The sequence below is a fragment of the Podarcis liolepis genome (assembly GCF_965112155.1).
Source record: "Podarcis liolepis genome assembly, chromosome: 2".
Lineage (NCBI taxonomy): Eukaryota > Metazoa > Chordata > Lepidosauria > Squamata > Lacertidae > Podarcis > Podarcis liolepis.
Genome location: NC_139555.1, coordinates 49,021,396 through 49,036,805, shown reverse-complemented (window position 1 = coordinate 49,036,805; position 15,410 = coordinate 49,021,396). Strand labels below are relative to the sequence as shown.

Genomic DNA, 15,410 nt, shown 5'->3' with positions numbered 1-15,410 from the left:
ATCCAGACCCTACTAATTAAAGGGCCTTTGGTGCTGCCACTGGCTTCTTCCTAGACAACAGGGTCTTTATCCTTAGAAAAGACAGTGATCTAATCGTCAAAGATCAAACGCGAAGGGATTTTGGGGCTACACACAGAATCTCATGTCAATGTGTTTACTCAGGATGAAATAGTTAATGGGTCCATATCAGCTCAGGAACACTAGGTCTGAGGGCTCCAGGGCCATAGCAGATAGAATTTCCCCCTCCCCCCAAAAAACTGCTCATTTTTTATGAGGTAAGAATAATTAGAAAGACTTGGACTGTTCTACATCTAGCCAGATAGAAAATAACTGAACCACGACTCTCATCAGAACCTTTTTCTAGGAGGGTTGTCAAGCAATTAAAGATCATATGTTTTTCAGCTGATTGCATCTAAATATATTTGCATGTAAACAAAGGCTAACCAGAAGTGCCTTTTGAGATACTGAAGGAAATTCAAGATAACTTAATGAACAACCGCTGCCACATTATTAAAAGGAAAGTCATCTTTCTTATTTTCTGTTTCATTGCCTATTACAGCAAGACACCACAGTCAAATAGCCTTTAAAAAAAATAAACAAATGGGTCTTTAAATCACAGCTCCACTGATTAAATTTGGCCTGACCAATTAAAATTGGCCCTTTTCAATAAATCAGCTAACACTTTAATTGATTAATCTTCCAATTAAAATTTGCACCTCACATTTCTAGGTCTGCAGGTTATTTTAACTTAGTGCCTTGTAAGCAACACAAAGCAGTCACTGGGTGCAGGAAAAATGAACAGCGGAAAGAAGAGCTAGAGAAAAACCGAGTCAAACTAGTGTTAGGATGTACAGGTGCTTTAGTAATAGCAACTCTTTTAAATTAGCAGAAATTGCATAATACCTTTTTATTCACGTGGGTGGCGTATTCTAAGCTCTATTCTCATAGGAATATAGCAGCAGCTCTGTTGGATCTGAAAAAATGTTCAACTAGTCCAGTTTACTGTTCCATACAAGGCCAACCAAATGCGTCTGGGAAGCTCACAAGTAGGACCCAGCAACTGGTTCTTTCTGAAACCTGGAAACTGCCCAGTCATTGTAGTAGCCATCATAGATTTATCCTCCATGATATTTTAAGTCATATTGTTATATTGCATATTATGTGAAATCCGTAATCGAGAAATCAGTTGTGTTTCTCTTCCTTAATATTACAGAGCAGAACCTCAGCATGATATGGTAAAAACAGAAAAACCCCTATCACTTCACTCAGGGATTTTTGATTTCCACCAATTTCTCCCCTCACCCCCACTGCGCCACATCTCCATGATGTGAGAGAGTCGTCCAACCACAAGGGATGACTTCTTGGTAGGTGGGAAAGCCCAATTCCCAATGGAATTCTGACAAAGGCTCTCTGGCTATGCACCATAATGTGGTGGAAACACTAAGCATTTTCCTTTTTTTTGTTGAATGTTTCTATAAGCTAAACATTAGGCCTAAATCCAGAGTTCAACCACCTACAAGTTTACAAATTAAAATGGGTAGAAGATAATGGCAACACACTGGAAAAGGTAATTGGATAACAAGCAGAAAGTCACTCTGTGGCATACTTATCAGCTGTAAGTCAGACCACTCTTCACAGCCTGAGCCCTGCATATCTCAGATCTACCCATTAGTTGGGCTTCAGTGAAGCTTTTTTCCAGTTATATGAGTATAGGACTGATGCCTTAAACAATTAATGAGGCAGCAGGTTTTTATTTTATTTTTTAAACATTTTCAGTATGTTTTCATTTGTTTGGAATATTGATAAATGGCTGAACATTCCAACATACCATAGAAGTATGTAACAACAAAAATGCAACAAGTTGAAATGGATAAAGCAATTCTCAAAAGAGAAATCAGATACAGCCCAAAAAAATTCATCCTTCTGGGAAAGCCTATAAAAAATAAAAAAAAATAAAAAAACCGTTTTTAGCATCCAGTTCACCATCTACAATGCTGCAGCTTGTGTAACTTCAAAGAGCTGTGGGTTCCACAGAGTGCGTGCTAGGCAGGACCTAGTCTGAGCCACCACGTATGTGACAACACAAGGAAAGCTTCACACAGATGACCAAGGTGAATGTGCAGGAATATAGGGGGAGCCTTCAGAAAGTTATTTAAGGGTTTGCACACTAACAGTAAAAACTTAAAATTTAACCCAGTAAGCCTATTGGCTGTTTTAGTATTTGGTACTTATAAAAACCGCAGATGGCAAGTCCCATCTTCAGAAAATAAATAAATTCCAACCCCTTTTATCATATAGAAGTCAAAGTCTTTTCTTAGGGTTAGGCCTGCTACAACACAAATACACCCTTGCTTCTTGCTTCAGAATTATTAAATCTTGATAGATCAACTTAAAATTCACATGATTAATGAATGATCAGAAAAGGGCTGTAACATGATGACAAAGAACTTGTTCTGAATGTAGAAGGCCCCATGTTCATTCCCTGACATTTCCAGGTAGAATTGGAAGAGACTGTTGTGACTCAGTTTAAGGCAGCTTCCTATGTTCTTATGGCTAAATTTTAAATTAAATTGCTTTTATTGATTTATTATTACTATTAATCTGAAATTATTATTACTATTAATCTGAAATCAAGCAATTGGAGGGAGGCCTTTTTAAAAGAAAGAAAGAAAAGAAAGAGACCTAATTAAAAACAACAACACACAAAGTGGTTAAATTTTGACATCCTGTTTGATTACAGTCTGAGCTATCTGGAAACACGTAAAGTATTTAAACATGTAAAGCATTTAAATAATGTACTGCTATCTTAAATACATTTAATTGATTTGTATTTTACCACAACACTCTGACTGCTTCCTTTCCAATTCAATAAAAATATTTTTATTAGATTTTTTACACCATTTAATAAGAATGAATAACGTATGTAGAAGAGAAATTGCAAGATATTTATTTTTACATCCTTCCCATAAGTTTTACTGCATAATTATTTGCCTACTTGAAACTGACAGCTTTGGCCATCTGTCAGATTAACTAAAGCAGTTTTAAGCACACAGGAAAGCAATCAGAAAAGCAAAATCTTTGCCTCGACTGCTATTGGAATGAAATATTTAAAAAGAAAAAGACCTCCAACTGCAATAATTTGAACCGGAACTCTTTTTTAAGGTAATCTCTTCACATACAAATCAGATTTTACACAAACATGCATAGATCCAGAACCTTTGTTACAAATATGGGAAGAAATTTCTATTTCAAATCTACCATGCCAGGTCAATTAGCTCAATAATTCAATTTCTAGACTGACTGACCATATGAATTGCAGCGTTTCAAGCAAAGTGTCAAACGTAATTGTTTCTTGAAATGCATACTTGAAAACTCCCTAACATATTTCTCTCCCTGTTTTCATTATGTAGTGTAGAATATGACTTCAGACAACAGGAAGGCAGGTTTCACCAGGTTCTGAAAACACTGGATGAAGTAGAAGAATGCCCTCCTGTAATGGCTCTACAAAGGCAACCATCTGATCATCCAGTCACTGAGAAACAGGAAATAAGAAGAAAGTCAAAGAAAAAGAAATGCTTCTGGTGGATTTGAAAGCCTTAAGAACTGGGTATGGGTATGGGCTGGTCCAGCTGTATGGACTTCAAATATGAACAACCCTTCCTTCACATACTCTGATTTGTTCCTTCACTCCCTGGTTTGTGTGCCATGATGCTCATTCAGACAAACCATGGTCTGGATGCAACATCTGAACTGGGTCTAAATCACTAAGATCTGAAGGAGGAAGTGGTGCTTGTAAGTCAGGGCTGTGTCTACTTTAATATACATAAAAAGCTCAGTCTCAAAAAAGACCGGAACAAGATAGTTAGAGATCCAGCTAAACTTGGTATTTCATATTAAAATTCTAAAATGAATGGAACATTGGTTTTCTTTCTGAATCTGACACTCTTAGCAATTCCGTCACATGACTATAACTTGGGCATGATAGAATCATTTGGGTCCCCCATTCCTTGTTTTGGTTAGCTTGAATCAGAATTTCTGAATCTGCCAGATTTTGGGTTTCAGATTTTATAGCTTATTTTCCCTGACAAACTCCTTTATAGCAACTCTGTATTAATTGTACCAAAGTGCACCTAACATCCTTCACATTGTAGAAAGGTGTTCCTTCTAAATAAAGCCTAGCAGTCAGCATAAATGCTGATGTAGGAAAGTGTTGAGAACCAGATTTTTCCAGATCTTTCATACAATAAAATATTTAACTATAATTCAGGAAAACACCCTGTGACTGTTATATTCCATTTTAATCACAGCACACAAATAAGATATTTTTTTTTAAGCTCTGCACTACTCAAAGTAACTTTGAACTAGGGGGGAAATTACTTCTTCTGAAACAACAAATGATGGCTTGGATCCTAAAAATAAGTTAAGGAAGTTCAGAGAAGGAAAATTTGCTGTCTCCTCCTCCTCCTCTTCCCTGCACAGTTTCTCTGAATGTTTGGGGAACCCTCCTGAGCAATGGGGGATAGACACAGGGGGCTGCTCAGGAAAAGGAGAAATGTCCAGAATAGGACATGCTCCCTTCCCCTGGGAAACCCTGAGCCCCATACATAGCGGATCTGGAACCCCCTCTCTCTGGGAAGGCTTTTCAGGAGGTACAGCCATCTGCAGGAGGGGAGGCAAGAATGAAGAACTCTTTGTCTATAATCTTCATTACACTGACTGATTGATCAAAGGATCCAGGCCAAAGCACTTCCTGTCCAGGGGACTTGTAGTTTAAACAAATAGATAAGACTTATCTTTATAAGTCATGACAGCACAAAAGGTTAACTTAGGCAGAAATATTTATAACCTAGCCTATCTTAATGGGTTGAGGCACACATAACATTGCACAGTGTTGGGATGTAAATCAGTTCCTGAAAACATAGCTGTGTGGAACACTGATAGAAGAAAAGAAAAACACTAAGGCATGTCCTCCCTTTTCTCCCTGTGTGGTTGCTCCTAGGTGCACATTCCTGGAGGCTGCTGGCACTGGCATGGAGACTCTCCATGTGCTTGGTCCAATCCATGTGGTAAGTGCCAATGTTATAGCTCCTGTCACCAGAGGGAAACATTTTTCAGTGGCTTCTAAAAAGAGCAGGAGTTCCTTGAATGCTGGGAGTCAGGAAAGGAACAGATCACTGGATACCTCTCTGTGAACTGCAGGATAGCTTCACATTGTTGATAACAGATAATGCTGCACATAACCAGCTAAGAGCTGGCAGAGGAGGATTTTTCATTTTCGTGGCTACAGAAGTAAGTTTCTGTGATGCTAAGAGAGACAAATGAGACCCAAATCAAGTTTTCTAAGATGTGTTTCTTAGATCACACCAAGATTTTAAAGCTAAAAGGTTACTTTCCACCATTTGGAATAAACAATTCCGGAAGAATATTGCACCATCATTTAGCATGCCTGAGAGCTACATTTTAAAATGATAATGGACTTACATGAATTGCAAGCACCAAAATATATCAGTTATCTGCAGCCATGAGATCCATGTTACTGATGTGCCTTTAGTTTACCCACCCTTCTGTTGCAGCATCCTTTAAAGATGGACCACAGATGCCAAGTTCAGATGTTAACCTGAGCACGTTTTTCAACATTACCACCACATCTCCCTTTATGGAAACACTGGAATGTGTTCTTCCATCAATTCATCCCACAGCATTACAGCAACATTCTGATATATGGACAACTAGTTGCAGGGACTTCCAGGATCTGCAACAACCTATGTTCAAGGTCACAGTCTGAGCATCCTCACATGTTATTAATGTGAAGACGGGTGTCCTGATCCAGCAGAGATAAGCAACATGCAGAAGAAAGTTCCACATCAGCATTCAATCACAGGCCTGGTCTTAACATTTGTCAGACTGAGACAGATGAGTTTGAGTGTCATGAAATAGCAGGAAATGGTTTGTTTATTCACAATTAATTTATTATTAGTATATTTTTACTTCCAAGTACAGTGGCCAGTTCTTGTGGGGTTTTATGGCTCAGTGCCAAAATAACATGACTGGTTTAGGCACTATGTACCTTGGGGAGGGGGTGCCACTTATAGCAGTTCAACCCCAGCACCTACAGTTATCCATGGGGTGGTACATGCTGAATGAAGTCAATGTACACAGCCTGTTGCAAATGTTTGGTGTCATGGGCTCTGAAATTGTCACCTTTTTCTGGAAGGGAAAGGCTCAGAATTCAGGCTTTACCTTTCTTCTGATATGTGCTGTGTGAGCAGGTATTTCAACCATCTGTTAACAGTACAGACAGCATCATCATACCTTGCTTATGAGTTTCCAAAGGCACCTTGCTGGTCAAGCTGAAAGCAGAAAGATTGCTTTGGTCTGATCCACCAAGACCCTTCTTCAGCTCTTGCTTTGAACATGTGTTATTTGGATTTAGGAGGAAATCTGCATCAGGAAAAGGATGGTGCTCACAAACACAAACACCCCACTTGTTATTTAGATTTTTGATGCAACATTACAAATATTGAGAATTAGATTACATATATTTAAAAGTCTTTATTTAAAAACTATGTTAGAAAGTATTGTGTATGATGACAGTCTACACCTCTGGAATGCCTTCCAGAAGGGTTTCCTTTGTATGTACCTGCAAGCTGGGGATAGCTTTCAGTAACACTAACTGTATACAGAAAATACATGACGTGCTGCCATATTTTTTTTTTAAAAAAGTGAAATGAGGTACTTAAGTGAGAATGTTTGTAAAATACTGTATAGCACATATTACATATTCTTAAACTACTGTACTTGAAATTCCTCTGCTCTGCAGAGGAAAGTGAACTTTTGGAAGAAAAATTTAAGAATACCACAGTCAATCTTCTATGAACAGTATCTTAATTAAAGGTTTATGTACTCCTACAGTATAATAAATACCTATTCCTCCTACCCACAGTGACACCTCTTGGAAAATAAGCAGGCTCCAATACAGATTACTTTCCTGATAAAATGTATTACTCAAATATACTATTTTGTATATTTCTAGATTCTTTTATTGGCATAATATCTTTTGCAATAAATGGACATATTTTTTCTGTCTCCGGATTCTAACTTGATAGCAGAGTTTATGGTGACTGAAGGTAAGGCACTCATTCAAAACCGGCAAAACTCTTGTTTTCCAAATGGTCTTTCCCCCACTTATTTATCAATTTTGCAAGGTCAGTTTTACAACATCTGGTCAGGATTCAGCTCCATGTTGAACATGACACACATTTTTTTTTCTAGGTGTGCCTCGGATGGGTTTTCATACATTTTCAAAGGCAGTAAACATCACTATATCACTGCCATTTGGCCACCTGCCTACAGATATATCTCATGTTTCATGCTTTTCTTTCACAATCAGTTAAATAGCCATCTGGATAGAGCTGTTTTGATGGAGGATTGCTTTAATCATGTTTCCTACAAGTTTCTTGAGTATGCGAAGTAAAGCAAATAGACCTACCAGACTGGCTACTTTCTATGAAAAGAACTCTTTCACAACAAAGAAAAACATGGCAAAAGAAAACACCAAGAGATTCAGTTACCACACAATATGCACTGTAATGAATACAACAGAATATTTTAAATAGAGCTACAAAATATATTCCTAGTCTCACAGCTGATGTTATTAGTCAGCGTTAGAAACTGAACTTCACCTTTCCCGATTATTTTTTTAAAAATTCAAAGCCCTTTACAACCTCCTCCTTCCCCTCCTACTGAACCTGTAAGGTATAACACACAGGGCCACAGCATGAGTAATGGTGCTGTAGTCCAAGACTACAACCTAGTCCAGGAATGGGGGCACCTCTGATCCTCCAAATGTTATTGGACTACAACTTCCATGATCCATGGCCTCCAGCTGGAACAGATGGTAGCTGATGTCCCACCACATTTGGAGGGCCACAGGTTTCCCATCCGTGGTTTAGTCACTGCCCCCCCAGCAACCTCTTTCCAGCACTCACTCGACAGCTACCTAGTTCATTAACATTGTCCTTGCTGTATAAAATTGTGCATTCTCATTTCTTAAAATCAGATTCATCATTTTCTCAAAAACACCAAAGCAACCTACCAAAGTTAATTAAATATATGAGTTAATATAAAGTAAGATAGACAGACAGACAGATACAACATCAAACATGTCAACAGTTCAGTCTCTCAGTGGCTTTCAATCATGCGGTTAAAGGGACGTGTGAGTCACAAATCTGAGTCATCTTTTTTGTAATAAAATAAAAAGTTAAGCCACAAGAAGCAAGAAAAGAGACAAACTCACAAGAAAGTTTCCTATAGCTGACTCCTCATTTTAAGATATGCTTAAAATGTCTGTTCCTGCAATTAATTTGTCTCTTACTCTACCAACTTCAAGTCTCAGAGAGTTATATTAGCAGATTCTTAACTTTGGTTACTTTATAAAATCTGATAAGCAGCAGGGGTATACTTTTCCCCCTAGATACTTTGCAAATTGCTGGGTATCTCATGGCATCTCAATGCATAAAATAAGAAGAATCCTACTGCTCAGCACAGCTTATCTGTCAGCATTTAAAGCACAATTACCATTAGAATAAAGCAACTAAAATTAACACAATAGGGTTCCTTATTAATTTCCTTGCTTATCAAATCCTGTGAGTTTCATTATAATTGTCTCCATATCAAAACAACTTATTTTTGAAAGAGTCGCACCACTTGCAGATTTCTTTTCTGAGGTTTTGCCCTTCCTAGTCATGCCTGTCATCAGAAAGCTATCCGCTTCCCTTTCTCAGGCAGATGCACATCAGCAGTAACTGTTTAACAAAAAGCATATGCAAGAGAAATTATGGGCAGTTCAAACCAAACCAACCCACCCGTTCAGACAGGCTAGTGCTGACCCACTCCTACCCCATGTGTCCACCCTCTGGTGTGCTTGAGAAGGAATACTACACACACTCCAACATAAGCATGTAGAGTGAGGGGGAAAGTATTTGATCCCCTGCTAACTTTACCCATTTGCCCTCTGACGAAGAAATGACTAGTCCATAATTTTAATGGTAGGTTTATTGTAGCTGTGAGAGACAGAATAACAACAGGAAAACACCCAGAAACCCAGAAGACAAAAGTCAGAGATTGATGTGCATTATAATAAATGAAATAAGTATTTGATCCCCTATCAACCAGCCAGATGTCAGGCTACCTGGTATCTTCACTGTATAGAACGAGCTGAGATTAGAAGCACCTGCTATAAGGGAGAGGTCTTACCTGTAATCCCAGTTCATTACAGTACCTGTACAAAAGACACCTGTCAACAGAAGCAATCAATCTAGCAGATTCCAAAGTAGCCACCATGATCAAGACCAAAGACCTGTCAACCTGCACAAGGCTGGACTGGGCTACAAGACTATTGCCAAGCAGTTTGGTGAGAAGGTGACAACAGTTGGTGCAATAATTTGCAAATGGAAGAAACACAAAATAACTGTCAACCTCCCTTGGTCTGGGGCTCCATGCAAGATCTCATCTCGTGGAGTTGCAATGATCATGAGAATGGTGATGAAGCAGCCCAGAACTACATGGAGAACTTGTCAATTATCTCAGGGCAGCTGGGACCATAGTCACCATGAAAACAGTTGGTAACACACTACGCCATGAAGGACTGAGATCTTGCAGAGCCCACAAGGTCCCCTTGCTCAAGACAGCACATGTACAGGCCTGTCTGCAGTTTGCCAATGCACATCTGAATGACCCAGAGGAAAACTGGGTGAAAGTGTTGTGGTCAGAAGAGACCAAAATTGAGCTCTTTGTCATCAACTCAACTCACTGTGTTTGGAGGAGGAGGAATGCTGCCTACGACCCCAAGAATGCTCCTTGCCTGGGGCACCATTTGCCATAGGATGGGACCTGATCCTGGCTTCCTGTATATCATATGGGAATGACTAAACATAATTGAGTTTGCTAGATTATATTTAGGCGAAATGCTTTCTGTGGCAGTGAATTAATGGATGCAGTTTTAACAATTATGAGGACCGTATTGTTGTTTAGCAGTCACCCAAAAACTAAAGACAAATGACCATAAAACACTCACCAAGCCAAAGTTTCATTGCTGGTGAACGGCCTAACACTGAAAGCGATCAGCTGTACATATGTGTACTTGTACAAGGATGATAAGGATAAGAAATCTAGGAGTGTTGCTGAAAAGGTTGCCCAGTGCCACTTTGATTATGTATGGCACCCTTCCTGGCACCAAGAAAGTGCCAAGTAACTTAAGAATGCAAATGAGAGGCAACAGGCCTAAGCCAGGAATATCTGACCTAGAAAAGCAGGCTGCCTGTGTGACACAGCCACTGTAGGAAGCAACCACACCACTGAACACTATATATATGCACTAGATGTGAATGCTGAAACACTTCCAGCCAGAAGCAGGTGAGTCCTGTAAGTGATCTATAAACAAGCCCCCGAAGTCCTTAGTCAGGGAGATGTAATAGCAGAAGCAATGGCTGCTTTGAATGGACTGCAGCAAACCAACACCACAGTCCTCCTGAGTCTTTCCTCTCCACGCCAGAGGCAATATTATCTACTTGTCTTAATTCCAGCTGCAGCTATACCAGTTAAAATATGCTATTGTGGAACTGGAAAAACAGCTCTTTATTATTTATTACAATCATTTTAGTAAGTTGTAGCCCACTTTTTATATAAAACATAACCTCACAGCTGCTTACGTCATAAAGATAATAATGCAAATCTATCCAGTGTGAAATTATAAAGTCTTTCAGACAGGCATTTCTTTTTCCAGCAAGAAGAAATGCATCAGTTTGTGAAGGCATAGGCTCCAAATAAGTGGGGAAACTCATTTGCAGACCATTCCAACAACCATGGGATTGTTTAAGTTGATGTAGCATAGCAGCTAAGAGATGGAACTGAGAATTCGCAAATCCCCAGAGTTTCCTGTTCTCTGCATGAGCTCACTATGTGGTCTTAGGCAAGCCATTCCCTCAGACTCTCATCTGCAAAATTAGCATAAAAATACTCACCTTCCACTGTTGCTTTGGAGTATTTGAAAGTGCTCTAGAAGTATGATTATTAATATAAGACAACCTTCCAAAGAAGTCCACAAAAATGACTCTACCACCAAGTATTTTTGCTTGCCAGGTCTCGTAAAAGGCCTATGCACCAGAGAAGAAGCCAAACTATATCTCACTTAAACAAAGCTGGACCGCTGCCTATTCACCAGGAGAGTATTTTGATTCTCCACAAATGACTAAGCAAGTGGCAGCTTACATGCCTACTTTAGGACATGGTAGCCATTTGGTTCATTTCTCAGTGGGGTATATTGTGTGGTTTGATACTATAAGTACTCCTTCCACATGCCAGTCTAGATAAAACATCGCTCTTTGACAGTCTGTTTTTTTTATACATAGAGCTTCACTTTTTTTCACTTCACAGCTGAGACAGCTTTCACAGCTAAAATTTATGAGGGCAGCATTGTACATCATTCTCTGAAGCAAGTTATTGTGTTTGGAATTTTTTATGGGAAGAAGAATGACACGTTGATTTGACCACCTTATATGCAGAAGCTTAAAAATTGAAAATATATATTTTTTAAATTAATATACCAATATATGAAAACAAAGCTGAGTTTGGACAATCTCATTTTCACACAAAAAACATTTACAGATGATGTTAATAATATATGTTTTCTACTGCTTGAAATCTAACACACAATGAAAAGCAGGCATTAACTCGGTTGGAATCAAGCTGACATCATTATGATGCCACAAGACAAAAGCGATCGTCTGGTAGCCATGGACACAATAGATAACACAAAATAAACACATGGGGTCTGTAAGTGGCATTGTATTATGAACAAATCTGTACACAAGTAGCTTTTAAATGTGAAGAATAATGCACAGGAATCAAAACTGTTTGTAGCACAGCTGTTTTGGAGTATTTACATTTGCAAACAAACTGGCAGCCAGATACCGTACTGTCATTTAAATTGCCAAGCCAATCGTTTTTTGACAGCCAACTATATCAAACGATGCTGCAGGGGGGGGGATAGCACAGTTATTTTGATTTTCTTGATACCTTTTTCTTGCAAAGTATCTTAAGCTCTGTTGAAAAGAACCCTGTTTTCAACAGTGTGGTTACTTCCTGTCTTTATAAAATGCTTAGCTATCAACATTTTATTCAAGTACCTTCTGATCTGCCAAATACATAATACTGTCAGGGTTGATTTCTTCTTTGCTACAGCTAAACTGTTAGCTGTAAAGGAACCAATAACAGATGAGGGTCAGGCAAGTCAGCGCACCTTCCCAAGAGCCTCCTTATGAGGATAAAGAACACTCAACACTGGTTCTAAACCTCTCAATTTTCTCTTACCTTTCTGAAGTAGACGAGGTCACCCAGAAATTGGGAAAGCACTTATTGTTGACAAAATATGCTCCTAGGGATTTTGGTTGTGGTTGTTCATTTGTCCAGGTGCAATTATTTGCCACACAATGTTTAGTATTCATTTTATCCTGCTTTTCTTTTTCAAAACAAGCACCTCAGGCAGTTAGCATTAAAAACTCCAACAGCATAAACAACAAATAAACTCAGGAAACCAGGGAAACATCACCATCCCCTTCTCCACTTTTGCCAGCTGCACCAATGCTGGCCTTAGAGGGGAGAAGCCAAGTGGCAGGTGGCCTGAGCAGGCCAATGGAAGGGGACTGGCTAGTTCCCTCTGCCTGCAGCAGGATGGCTGTGTACTGATGGGCTTTGCTCTGGGAGTTGCAGCCTTCAAACATGCCAGGGTGGCTATTGCCTGCTAGTTCTACATCTTCCACTAATGGTGCTTGTGTGCCCAGAGCTCTAGCAGTGAAATGTATTTACAAAACCGATTACTCACAATTAAGGTGTCATCTCTTCCCATTCTAATGACAGCCCTGTTAATGGTGCGCAGCAGCTGGACCATTATTTCTTGTATGTGCTGATGAGTTGACTTCTGTAAAGCAAATGCAATTATTTTCACAATAATGAAGAATAATCTACATAGAAAATGCAAAGGCACACTTCATTCTGAGGCCTACGAGCACAGTACCTGTCAGAGAGCTAATCACCTAATAACTGCCACCTCAATTGGTAATGCAAATTGGCAGTGTAGCTGAACAGAATCCCTCCACCACAGCAAACCACCAGATTTACCAATGTCATAAGTATAATGGCTGCTTAGAATTAATTAAGCCATTTGGGGCTGTATACAACTGCTTAATGTATTTATTTGGGACTCTGGTTTCTATTCCATCCTTTATCAGTTTACAATCCCAGGGCTGGTTACAACAATAAAATCCACATAAAAACCATTCGAAACATCAAAAAAAAACCCCTACAATATAAAAACATGGCTTTGCAGCAGACAAGGCAACTGACCACTTTTCAGCTGAACACCCCAAGTGTCTTTTAAGTACATACTATAAAAATGCAATTCCTTCTTCTTATGTAGCAATATTATTTCAGTATTATGTGATAAATCACTGGTTTATCCCCACCATCTGATAGCGATATCTGTAGAATGACTAAAAGTGGACTAACTTTTCATTTTCCTCGGATATACTGCTGGGCTGAAAGTTTCCCTGTGCATTGCCTCAATTTTTTTCTAATGTCACCTTGGGTTTCAGTTACTGGCTGAACATGCGCCTTGCAGTGAATTGATTTTTAAAAAAAGGTTACAGTTTTGTCTTTCTCTAAGGGCAACAAAGTAGTTCAAAAAACACTGCATTTCTCATCACTGGATTCTTAAAGGTAACTTAAAGAGTGATCTTATGGCCATAAGCCAATGCTGTACCAGTGTAATGTTGCTGCAATCCTACATACTCCAAGCAGGAAAGTAGATAATAGCATAATTGCAGCAGAAACCAGAAGCAAAATAGTGATACTGATAGATACTCCACATAGACCCCAGCAACTCCAGCATCACTCACTCATCATCATGAAGCTCACTAAGAAATCTCCATAGCATCCACAGACACAAGTGTTACTTATGTACTCTGCTTATATTGATTAGCCATTGCTATTTATGTGTTTAAAATTCTTCCTCTGTGCCCTTCCAATATGCCCTTTTGCCAAAATTCCCCTTTTTTGTGTCCATGGTTCTATAACCATTGGGACGGATTCATTTAGTCTCATGATCCACATTTTGATATATCAGCAGTGTTCCCTTTCCTGTGCTTACTCAGGGATCTGTGCTGGTTTCTGGTCAGAATCCTCTCCTCCAGTATATATGGAGGGGGAGCAGTTTGTATGTGGCTCTCCATTAACTCTAAAGGGAATGTATTTTTCATATGCCACCTCTTTTGCTAGTATAATGTTGCAATGACATTGGGAATTAGAACAACTTGGGCATGAGCATAGGATTCCAATTATGCTGGGCTCCAAATTCCACTAATTTTCCCCATGGTTTTGGCAGTGTCCCCATAGGGTAAGGTTTATGCTGGCACAGTATACTGCCAATGCAATCCCATCACTATGCTGGCATAGATCCACCATGCTGGCATAACATTTTGTTCTGTTAGTCAACGAGGATATAGTTTATCATATCTCAGAATATGAGTACAATGCTAGTGTTTTATATATCCCAGTTGTGTAACTATACATATGCGTATTTTGTTCGGATTGTGCCTCATGATCAATATTTTGAACATAATTTTAACATTAACAGTTTAGGTACATCACCAGAAAAAAGGGGGGGGGATCTGACCTATCAAAGTTTCCATAGGGGAAATCACAGCTTCCTGGGATAACACTTGCTTATATTACTGTGCAAATGCAAAATAGTTTCTCCCAATTTATTAGCATTTAAAAATTCTGCAGGTTCCCCAGTCCTACACTCCTCCGGCTACAACATACATGTATGCTTGACAATATGAGGAGTGATCCACATGTTCCTAGATGTGGGACTGGCAGAAATGCCCATTGCTCAAATTTCCAAATACAGTGGTGCCCCGCAAGACGAAATTAATTCGTTGCGCAATTTTTGTCGTCTAGCGAATTTTTCGTCTTGCGAAGCACGGTTTCCCATAGGAATGCATTGAAAATCAATTAATGCGTTCCTAGGGAAACCGCTTGCCAGGCTGGCGGTGCGGAGAAGGGCTTTTCTCCCCACCGCAAGCCTTCAGCACAGGTACGGGAACAGAGGGGAAGGAGCGCAGCGCTTTCCCTCTGTTCCCGGGGCTTGCGTGGGAGGAGGGTTTTTCCTCCCCACCGCCAACATTCAGAACAGCATTCTGAATGTTGGCGGTGGGAAGGAAAACCCTTCTCCCACCCCAAGTCTTCAGGACAGCCATCCGAAGGCTGGCGCGGGGAGAAGGTCTCTCCGCCCCCCCCCCACGCCAGGCTTCGGTGCATCCTTCAGAGGCTGCTGCCATAGTCACGCGTCACTT

General features: G+C 39.6%; 2 protein-coding genes across 9 annotated transcripts in view; one reads left to right on the top strand and one right to left on the bottom strand.

The window, feature by feature from the left end:
• INSYN2B (inhibitory synaptic factor family member 2B) overlaps positions 1–6,711 on the top strand; it is a 75,011-nt gene extending 68,300 nt beyond the window's left edge. Inside the window, exons 4-6 of one of the 4 annotated variants that reach the window (XR_014520633.1) lie at positions 3,411–3,607; positions 5,000–5,066; positions 5,574–6,525. Coding sequence is in view for 2 of the 4 variants with exons in the window: in XM_083482284.1 (XP_083338410.1) it covers positions 3,411–3,581; positions 5,000–5,192 (364 nt within the window). In the remaining 2 variants the exon portion in view is untranslated. Of the gene's footprint in view, positions 1–3,410 lie in introns of all 4 variants that reach the window. The other 3 variants (XR_014520634.1, XM_083482285.1, XM_083482284.1) reach the window with 3 other exon arrangements.
• DOCK2 (dedicator of cytokinesis 2) overlaps positions 1–15,410 on the bottom strand; it is a 266,689-nt gene that overhangs the window by 166,804 nt on the left and 84,475 nt on the right. For all 5 annotated transcript variants that reach the window (XM_083481684.1, XM_083481685.1, XM_083481687.1 and 2 more), the window contains one exon: positions 12,881–12,976. In XM_083481684.1, coding sequence (XP_083337810.1) covers positions 12,881–12,976 — 96 coding nt within the window. The remainder of the gene's footprint in view (positions 1–12,880; positions 12,977–15,410) is intronic.